The sequence below is a fragment of the Apiospora kogelbergensis genome (genome assembly GCF_038363985.1).
Source record: "Apiospora kogelbergensis strain CBS 113332 chromosome Unknown utg000002l_segment0_segment0, whole genome shotgun sequence".
Taxonomy (NCBI): Eukaryota; Fungi; Ascomycota; class Sordariomycetes; order Amphisphaeriales; family Apiosporaceae; genus Apiospora; species Apiospora kogelbergensis.
The window spans coordinates 5061273-5071179 of record NW_027117419.1 but is presented as its reverse complement, the minus strand read 5'-3'; the positions used below and the strand labels follow the sequence as shown (position 1 = coordinate 5071179).

Below are 9907 nucleotides of genomic sequence, written 5' to 3'. Positions count from 1 at the left end.
ATGGCCGCCCCCGTTACAGAGCTCGTCGAATTCGCCCTTCCGCCTTCGGCGGACCTCACCACGGCCTTCCCCGCCGTCTGCAAGACCCTGAAGCAGCAGTCCGGGTGCCGCGCCGCCCGCTACTCGCGCCACCACGAGGACGCGGCCAAGCTGACCTTCTTCATCGACTGGGACTCCATCAGCGCGCACGAGGCCTTCTGCGCCAACACCCTCGTCTACGACCCCTTTTACGCCTCCCTCGCGCCCTTCCACACCGCCGAGGCCCCGCTGACGCCGTACCACGTCGCCTTTGACCCGCCCGCCGCGGGCGTCCTGGACGTCGCCCCCGCCGTCGAGGTGCTGCATCTGAACTTCCCGGTGGACTACGATCTGCAGAGGGAGCAGGCCACTTTAAAGACCATCGGGGAGTTCTTCGCGATTGCGCAGAAAGCGGCCGGCGAGGGCGGTACGGATCTCTTGGTCGGCACGCCGGCGGTTGGCTGGGTGGCCGAGGAGCGGGAGGCGAAGGACGAGAAGGTGCGCGTACTGGTGGTCGCGATCGGCTGGAAGAGCGTCGAGGCGCACATGCAGTACCGCGACACGGACACGTTTCGCGAGAGCATCGGGATGATCCGCGGGTTGGACGGGTTGAAGGGAATTAGCGTGTACCATGTTTCTTGTACGGATGCCTAGGAGGAGGCAGATGTTAGGGAAAGGGGGGCTAGGTAGGATGGTGAATAACAAGGGATGATGACAGTATTGAACATTGAAAGCATCCGAAAACAGCAGTATATCTAGCTTGGACCGGTCTTAGAAATGCCATTCCTAATACTAAAGGAGTATACGCTGTGTGAAATAGCTCGAGCCCCTGGGCCGATAAAACTCAAGGGAATTCCTGTTCCGTCACCGATCAGAACGTTCGACTAAAGCCTGTGTAAATTTTGATTACAGGAAATCGCCGGCGGTCGATGAGGAATTACGGGGGTATACTATCCCAAGATGGCTTATGTACAGATAGGTGCTTCCTGCGACGTCAGTTTGGTGTTGAGGTGCAGCAAGACCTGCAGTGCGGTGAAGTAGAACAGCCCTGCGATGGGCATGTATCCGTTACCTAGGACTCTTATATCCTTGTTTCAATATGCATGAATGCGGAAGTGAGACGGCTATATCTATTAGTCAACATCTATTGGCCAAAAGGCGCTGGTCAGCTGGCTAGATGCATATGTGATTGCTAGGCAGCCACCCCCTCTTTCAATACATTCAGCTTCAGCCCGTCGTAGCCCCATCAACATTTCTCTTCTCAGTCTTGAATTCACAATATATATTCCACATTTTGGCACGGCTTCTTAGGTCCCATATTTACTTGTGTGTCGCCCCCTTCATGGCTTTTAGCAATCCTTACTCACATTGCCCGATACGGCAAGACCAGATTCGGCTGGTGAGATTCACTCACCATGAACAGCATAGAACATGTGCTATTCTCAATACCTTTCCAGTGGCGGGACCGCTTCCATCGTTCCAGGCGCTCTCCTACACGTGGGCGTCCGAGAAGTCTGAATCTACCAAGGAATGGGCTATCCATATAGAGGAGGGTTTGCTTCCCGCCCTCGACACTTTGAGACCCTTCGTTGAGGCTTTGGTTTCCAAAGGAAAGATTCTGAATCAGACTTGGTGGTGGATTGACTCAATATGTATCGATCAGGCCAATCTGGAGGAGAGGTCCCAACAGGTACAGCTCATGCGGTACATATATACCCAAGCTGACCAGGTCGTCGTCTGGCTTGGGGCGGAATCCGATGATAGCGACCTTGCGATTGACTTTATTGAGATTCTCGACCAAACAATGCGACAAGAGAAGTACACTGTCGACGAGATTCGCTCTAGGCTACAAGATGATCAATACTGTCCGCACTGGACGGCACTTACAAGTTTTCTCTCTCGACGGTGGTGGTCCAGGATCTGGACCATACAGGAATTTGTCATTCCACCAACTCTCTCGTTCTGTTGTGGCAATCGCGACGTTAGCCGGATGGCTGTGTTCCGCAGTCTTAGCGCAGCGGACCGGTGCACGTCGGTTGGCATCAAGGAGACTCGAGCCTTCCGTTGCGCATTCAACCGCAAGAGGGTTTGGGATTTGTATGTAGAGGCTGCGAAGAGAGGGAAAGGGAGAAAGGCCGGTCTGAGCCTACCACTTGTACCGCTCGTCGCCTACTTTTCCTGCATGGATGCAACCAACGATCGCGACCGACTGTATGGTCTTCGAGCGTTGGCCACGGACGGGGATCACCTGGACGTCGATTACTCCCTCAGCGTCCAGGAGGTCTATCTACGGTTCGCACAGGCTTTTATTGAGCGCCACAAGTCCCTCGACATCATGTGTTTTGCCACCGTACACAGCGCGCCGCCACCTGATCCTGCAAACCAGAGGCCATCTCCATCGTGGGTACCTGACTGGCATAGGCAGGATGCGTTCCTGTCGATGCCGGTCATGGCCAGTCAGAGCGCCTCCGTCCACGTCGGGAATATGCGGCCGGCGAGGTATCGTGAAGATGAAGCGTCTGTCCGTTATACGGCGTCTGGGAACAGGGACGCTATCTATGAGTTCAAAGGCTCGTCACTCCTTGCTCAAGGCGTCGTTGTTGGCGAGGTTGACGGATTGGCCGGGTTCAAAGATTCCGGAATAGTCCAAAGCTCATCGTCACGGAACTCGACAATCGAGCAACAGTCGGAGCACTATCTTAACCCGGAATGCCGCCAATCAGCAATTGGAGTTCTGAGGCATGTCTGCAATAGCTTGGTACTGGGCCGGCGTGATCGGTTCCTACGCTCCCCTGCCCCTGGCGATGAGTTCTTCAGAGATTTTGCAGCTCTGTGTGCGCCGATGATCAAGACACCAGAACCACAATCCCAGAGCATACCAACGGAGCTACAGGAATGGTATCATGGTGCCAAGGCTCTACAAATCTACGGGAATACCTTCGAAGACATCCTACGCGAAGGTCTACGGGCAGACACATCTTATGACTCTGCAGGCCCCGCTCCGAATCAAGACGAATATTTCGATGATACATTTTTCGGTAGGTTCTACGACACTGTGATCAGAATGTCGCTGCGTTTGATGGTCAGCCGCGATGGACGTATCGGCATGGTCCCGCAGAAGGCAATGAAGGGGGATCTGATCTGTGTCTTGTATGGATGTAGCGTGCCTGTTCTCTTGCGAGATGGAGCAGGGGACAATGGGTTTTTATTTGTGGGGGAATGTTTTCTTGACGGTTGCATGGACGGCTCAATTCTGAAGGAGCCAGGACTTCTGGAAAGGATGTTCCTGATCCGTTGATGGAGTTGGTGCCTCACTTCAACTCCTTGCTCTTGGCTCTGTAAGATGCGGTTCTCCACGTCTCTGATATACTTACGTGCACCATTATATGTTCGGAGATAACAAAGGCGTTAGCAAACCTTTTGAAAACTTAAATTTATTTCGGTTGATACAGGAAAACCAGTGATAGTAGCTTCTGCGCGATTGTTCATGTGATGGAGAATACGAAAACCTTCTTCCCGTTTTTCCGATTACAGAACAACACAGAGCGAAGCGTATAAGAGGCTCTTCTCACGATTTTCTTTAACCCTCAAAACAGAGTCTTTTGACAAGAACAAACCATGCACCAATTACCTCAATATACATCAGACTTTGCAACTCATACACCAAACACCTAGATGTATGTCAGACTTCGCAACTCACACTACCACCACCACCGGCAAAGTGTCCGACGATAAGTCTTGTTCTCTCGATCTATAGTTCTCCACGGTCACATCCTCAACACGAAGGCAGACAAGGCTCCCCCACCTAACTACCTGAGGAGAATTGCGCGGTAACGAGCACCATACTATGGTGATCCGCCCATATCGAAAAGATTCTATCAGGTCAACACGTAAACCTGATCGGAGTGTCCCGGACCAATTCAAGATAGACTTCTTGCGCTTTCCTCCTGAAATCCGCAACATGATCTACGAATACCTTCTCGTGCATACAGACGGCCCTATTCACCTCTTTCGGGCACGTGGGGAACAAGAAGGCGAACAAGAAGGCGAACAAGAAGCCCAAAAAGAAGGCGAGCAGGAAAGCGAACAGGAAAGCGAACAGGAAAGCGCACCTTCTAATGAGCCGAGCGCCTCATTTGATGTGCCTATGGAATTGGCTTGGAATCGTATCACGCCGCCACCCTCGACTCTTGAGCCTGCAATACTCCGGCTGAACCGGCAGACCAAGTGGGAAGGAAGCGGGTTTCTTTACGCGCATAACCGCTTTGGTTTGGTTGAGTGTTACTCCATGGACATGGACATGCGGCCCCCAATTCCATACAACTTCCCAGCCTTTTTCGCGCAGCGCATCGGCTCGTACAACGCCAGCCTCGTTCGGGAGGTCATCACCGGACAGTGGTTTCCTGTCCGGATTCGAGTGCACGGCATGGCGGAAATCTTCAAGCCAATGGATCCAAAGCGCTTGCTCGAATTGTTTCCGCACCTGAAGTCGTATGGATACCGGCTCTTTGGAAATGAAAAGCCGTGGTACCGAATGGAGCCGGTGAGTCGGCTCAGTTGGTACCTCCGATGTGTCAACTTTCCGGTGATCTGATCGATGTTGTTCGGCTTCTCCTAAGCCGAGATTTCCCAGGCAATTCACTTGCGGTCACCCCTATTTTGAGCACGTGTTGCTTATCAGCCCTACGTTATTATACCAAAGCGTGAATGGGGTTTTGCAGCTTCAGCCAGGTTGTCCACAAGGAGTCTGCCATAGGAAAACGCTCTGCCAGACCGAGACCCTGGGAGCGTTGGCTATCCGGGGAAGATGTACCATTACATGCAATGTTATTCGAGCGTGTACATTGAGATGGGTTTTCCTACAACAATTTTTTAGTTTACCAGCGATTGATGAATATTTACCTTAGTCCGCAAGAGCCAATCTAATACATTGGGTGTGACGGCCAGTTGATCTGGGAATATCGATTGAGTGGCGGCGACTGAGAGTACCAAGGAATGCTCCGATTCAATATTTGTAGGTCCAAGAGAAGAAAGCGGGTTTTTGGGTTCTCACGCAGTTGAAAAACGAGATGCAGTTGCGAGTGATCGGGATTCAAAAAAACCTTTTTAATATTTTTTTTTTCTTGTTCTTATTTTTTATTTTTTTATTTCTTTTTGGCTCTTCGGCTCAATATCCAGGTATGAGCCCAATAGAAACAATACCTTATAAATATGGATCGGGATTCAAATGGTAGGCAGCAACGAGGAGTTTCAATACGACCCAACCAGCGCTCACGGCAACAAAGTTAGGAAACCAAACTTAGGTCAGAAAATCATTATCATGTAGTGCAATTTGATCTAAAGCCTTTGCGAGCGACCTTCTCAAGGACGAGGACAGAAGTGCACCCCTTGCTGTCCCGCCCGGCTGTCCGGTGCCACTAGCGTCCAACGCCCGAATCCTCAACAACGAGGAGCACCAAAAACCAAAACGGGGTATCTCTCTCTCACACACTCTCAATCTACTGGAAGTCGTTGGGCCAGCACTTCTCCTTGGGCCAGTTCTTGGCGTCGTGAGTCTGAGCGTGCACCTCCAGCTGCAGCTTGTTGGTGTTCACGATCTCCTTGCGGCAGTTCTGGCACTGATAACAGGGGAGGTGGGGCAATAAGGATCAGCGGTCATGAACATGCCAAAATCAGTAAAGTTGGACGGGGAATCAAGCTCACGATGGATGTGGGCTTGGGGGGCTTGACGGGCAGGCCGTTGGCCTTGACGGGCGCACGAGTGCCAGCCTTCTCGGCGGCCTTGTGCTCGCGTTGCACCTGTTGAACAGCGGTTAGCTCCGAGGGGCACCTGGGGATGCATTTTCACTCACTCTAGCTTTCTTGCTGATAGGCATGATGACGGTGGATGGCGGTCAACGGAATGCGTGCGATGGCTTCTTTTTGAGATTTTTACGTTTAGGGGTAACCTGCTCTCTTGAGTTTGGCACTGGATCGAAGAAATGGAAGTAAAAAAGCGTCGCTACGGGATGGAGGGGAAATTCTTTTAATGGGCAACATACGAGGCGAGCCGCCCAACCCAAACGCGCTTATCAAAGATTTTCTGCACGTGCTAATGACTCTTATCGCTATCGCTATCAATCCGTTGCCCCTCCCCCTCCCCCACCAAAAGCTGCAACTGCGGCGACAAATGTTGTTGCATCGAGGCATCTAGAGCGCTGAAGCCTGACTCACTCTGACTAATTTCAGAGAGTCGATGGAATTTTTATGTGAATACTGTCCTTAGGTACCGGCTTTATTTTTTCTGTCTGGCTTTGGAAAAGGGGATACCAACAGCCTTCCGTATCCCAACATCATAGGATCGAGGCCCGAAAGTTAAACCAGCTTTGCTCTCCCTTTGGCCAAACTCCCCAGGACTGCCCCTCCATCGTCAAACCTCAACCTCCGTCTTTCCGTCCCGGGTCTGGTGGTGTGCCACTCATAACCAAAGTGCGCCGCCATGCAGTCTTCGACTAACTCGGTTGGTGAAGATGTGCCCTATCTCTCGGCCTTCCGTTCAGATGTCGCAAAATCTTTGGTTGGGCGCTTCGTAAAGCACGTGGCCTCATCTGAATCCAAGACACAAGAGCCGCAGTCTAGTTCCGCAGACGCATTACAGGAGGCAGTTCAGATTGGTTCATCCGCGCTGAACGCCTTCTTACAAGCCAATGTGACCGGCCCCGTTCTTCAGTCCGAAGAATGCGACTCGCTATTCGTCAATGCCTTCAACCAAACAACAACCCAAGGGGCCGCAGCAACAACAAAATCTCCAATTGAGGCCTTGAGACAGATTTGCCTGAGAAGCTTGGACATTGATGGTGTCTCGGTCTACGCATACATACCCCATATCGAACTGTTCTGTTTCGCGAAATGGGTACTGACATCGGGCGACGTTGTCCCGCTCAGCAGCGATCAGGCCTGGACTCGTTTCCGCATTCATCTATGGCACTACAAGCTACTTTCTCAACCGTCTCTGGGTCCCGGATCGTTGTTTACCAAAACTGGACGATTCACCGATGTGGCGACTCTGCAGGAACTTGTTGAAAAGAGTCTTGAAGATGCCGAGACCATAGTGCTAGCGTCGTCTGAGAAGAGCAACGACACCAAGACGCAGTTTCTACTTGAGAAATCCAACGCCCATGTTATGCTTGGAAATGATGCCAAGGCCAAAGACGCATTACAGCTCGCTACACAAAAAAGCGCCTTCACCTACGCTCTTTCTGGCGCCCTCGGAAAAAGGACAAAGTGGCAAGAGAAAAGCACCAGTCAGCTTGTCGTCCTGGCCAAAAGTGCAGATGACAACTCGACAAACGAAGAGACCTCGTCAGGGGCAACAGCGCCACAAGCCCTGGCTCTCAACGATGATACTCTACTGGAGAAGATCTCATTCAAGGACAGTACTATTGAGGATGTTACCTCATCTCAGCTGCCTGAATCTCTGCAAGGGATTGCACCCGATGACCAACCCCAATTGAAACCCGAAGACAAAATCATCCTTCTCACGGAAGCCATGTTGAAGGATACATTTTCCCCCCTCCGACTCCCTGACCGCAGAGGAAATTCTACCATTCGCCGAGCGTGTGATTGGAGATAAGTCTACCAATTGGCAAATCTACACCCAAGCTCTGCTCGTGCGGTCCAGAATTGAGCTGAACCGCAGCAGGACACTTGAGCGTGGTGTCTTGCAAATGCAGGCGGTCGTTGATCAAGTTATCATCGACACAGATGCCAGCACTGCACCCCCTCATACATCGGCTACCAATGGAGAGTCTCACGAGGATTCATCAGTGCCGTCTATTGAGGTCTCACAGCCGAATGAACAAGCGCCCGTCAAGTCCAACCAAAGCAAACCGACCTCCTTCCTACCAGCAGCAAAAGCTACCGAATCAGCACCTGCCCATGAGCGACTCAGATATGTGAACGCACTGTCATCGCCGCCGAGGTGGCATCTGGAGTCGGAGCTTGGTTATGCCTGGGCCTCTGTAGGATCACTGATCTCAGCCTTGGAGATTTTCAAGCGCTTGCGCATGTGGCCCGAAGTCGCTCTGTGTTTGGCTAGCAGCGAGGCTCATGATGACGGAAGCGGTCGTGGCGATGGCGGAGTAGCAAAAGCGAGGGCTTTGGTACGATGGAGATTGTACCACAGGACTGGAGAGACCAAAGCGTCGGCCCAAGCCGAAGATACAGAAAATGTGAACACTGACGACCTAAACCTAAAAGACTTTTTACGGCGAAGAGCGCGATCCGCCTCCTCCAAACGCACCGAGATTATTCTGCATCTTAGGAGACCTTGAAGAGGAACCAGCTCATTATCAACGCGCCTGGGAGATATCAAACCGCAGATTCGCGAGAGCTCAGAAGTCTTTGGGCGAGTTGTGGCTACGAAAGCAGAATTGGGAAGCGGCATTGGAGTCCTACCGTCTTGCTGTGGGTGTTAACAGACTGAGTCCCGAACTCTGGAGCCGATTGGGAGATATTGAGCTTCGTCTTGCCCACTTCCCGGACGCCGCGGAAGCCTTCCAAAGGGCTATCTATACTAGCAACGGTGAAGAAGGCGGCGAGGATGCTCGAACTTGGAGCAACTTGGGTGGTGCACTGCTCAGCTGGTACCGCGAGGTGGTTGCAGAAAGCCAGATTATAAGGTCTGAGAAGAAGCCTAGTGAAGATGAAGAGCCTTCAGAGGAGCAAGTGAAAGACCTGGAAAACCGGTTCCCGGCCACATCCCGAGCCGCTGACCTGAACAAAACGGCTCGCAACTTACTCCTGGATTCTTTGGCGGCTTTCAAGCGTGGCGCTACTACGGCCCACTCCAACTGGCGCATTTGGGACAACGTCGTGACCCTGGCAGCCAGCCTGAAGCCATCGCCGGCTCTAGATGATGTCGTACTGGGAACCCGCAGCGTGCTCCAAATCCGGAAGACCGAGGACGCCCTGGACCACAAGATCCTGAGCCTGCTGGTCCGCGAGGTAAGCAAAAGAGCCCGCGACCGGGGAGAGTGCCGAAGTCTACGTCGCACCGCGGGCCACGATCCAGAGCAAGGTCATCTCGCTCTTCGAGGACGACATCGTGCCGCTCATCACGGCCGACTCGGAGGCGTGGTCGCTGATCTCGCGCCTGCGGGCCTGGCGCCGGGACTACGCGGGCGCCCTGGACGCGGCCGAGAAGGCCTGGCGCGCGGCGACGGCGGGCGCCGGGTCGGGCAGCGCGCTGTCGGCGTCGACGGGGGCGGACGGCGCCAAAGCCCGAAACGACTGGCTCAACGACGTCGAGGCTTGGGATACGGTCGTCAGCCGCACGGGCGAGCTCGTGGCCGCCTACGAGAACTGGGGCGGCCGGGTGGAGAGCATAGGGGATAAGTGGCGCGGCAAGGCGCGGAGCGCGGTGCGCAGTGTCATGAGCAAGGGGAGGGAGAATTGGGAGGGCAGTGAGGGGTGGAAGACGCTGGAGGATACGATGGAGGGGTTGAAGATTTAGGGCGGCAGGGCTGGGGGATGGTAGATATATTGCCACTAGGTCAAATAAAGTAGAACGAGATACATTGAAAGCTTTATCATGTCCGATGACTAATAAACTCCCTAAGGGTGAATGAGGTTGAGTTTGGCAATTGCACCTACATATATGCAACCGATGATCTTCGCTAGACCGCAGGCTAGCGGGCACCAATGCTATTGTCAACCGCCATAGCTGCTTTCGTCCTCCCCCCATTCCTTGGATATTCTAGTCTCGTTGTTAAAGTCAAACGGAAGGAAAGAGTAGAAACTGACATAGAGTATGTTCGTTTGGGAAACCAATTGCTTGTCTAAACCCCATTTACCGTTGCGCCGACACAGCTGTAAGTAGATGAAACGGATAGGAATGGAAGCAAAACCA

General features: G+C 52.8%; 4 protein-coding genes across 4 annotated transcripts; 3 read left to right on the top strand and 1 right to left on the bottom strand.

Annotated features, from left to right (window-relative positions):
• On the top strand, positions 1-672 carry PG998_004594 (uncharacterized protein; the record flags this gene model as incomplete). The annotated part of the gene is made up of 1 exon (XM_066871412.1): positions 1-672. One exon carries the CDS (start codon positions 1-3, stop codon positions 670-672), a length of 672 nt encoding a protein of 223 aa, XP_066735162.1.
• A 1045-nt stretch (positions 673-1717) lies between these two features.
• PG998_004593 (uncharacterized protein) lies at positions 1718-4612 on the top strand (the record flags this gene model as incomplete). Its single annotated transcript, XM_066871411.1, has 2 exons — positions 1718-3056; positions 4011-4612. 2 exons carry the CDS (start codon positions 1718-1720, stop codon positions 4610-4612), a joined length of 1941 nt encoding a protein of 646 aa, XP_066735161.1.
• A 904-nt stretch (positions 4613-5516) lies between these two features.
• Positions 5517-5894, bottom strand: PG998_004592 (uncharacterized protein; the record flags this gene model as incomplete). Its single annotated transcript, XM_066871410.1, has 3 exons — positions 5517-5636; positions 5722-5817; positions 5871-5894. 3 exons carry the CDS (start codon positions 5892-5894, stop codon positions 5517-5519), a joined length of 240 nt encoding a protein of 79 aa, XP_066735160.1.
• Positions 5895-6496: 602 nt separating this feature from the next.
• On the top strand, positions 6497-9511 carry PG998_004591 (uncharacterized protein; the record flags this gene model as incomplete). The annotated part of the gene is given in 4 exon segments (XM_066871409.1): positions 6497-7433; positions 7591-8228; positions 8257-9003; positions 9017-9511. The coding sequence occupies 4 exon segments, from the start codon at positions 6497-6499 to the stop codon at positions 9509-9511; spliced, it is 2817 nt and encodes a 938-aa protein (XP_066735159.1).
• Positions 9512-9907: the final 396 nt, after the last annotated feature.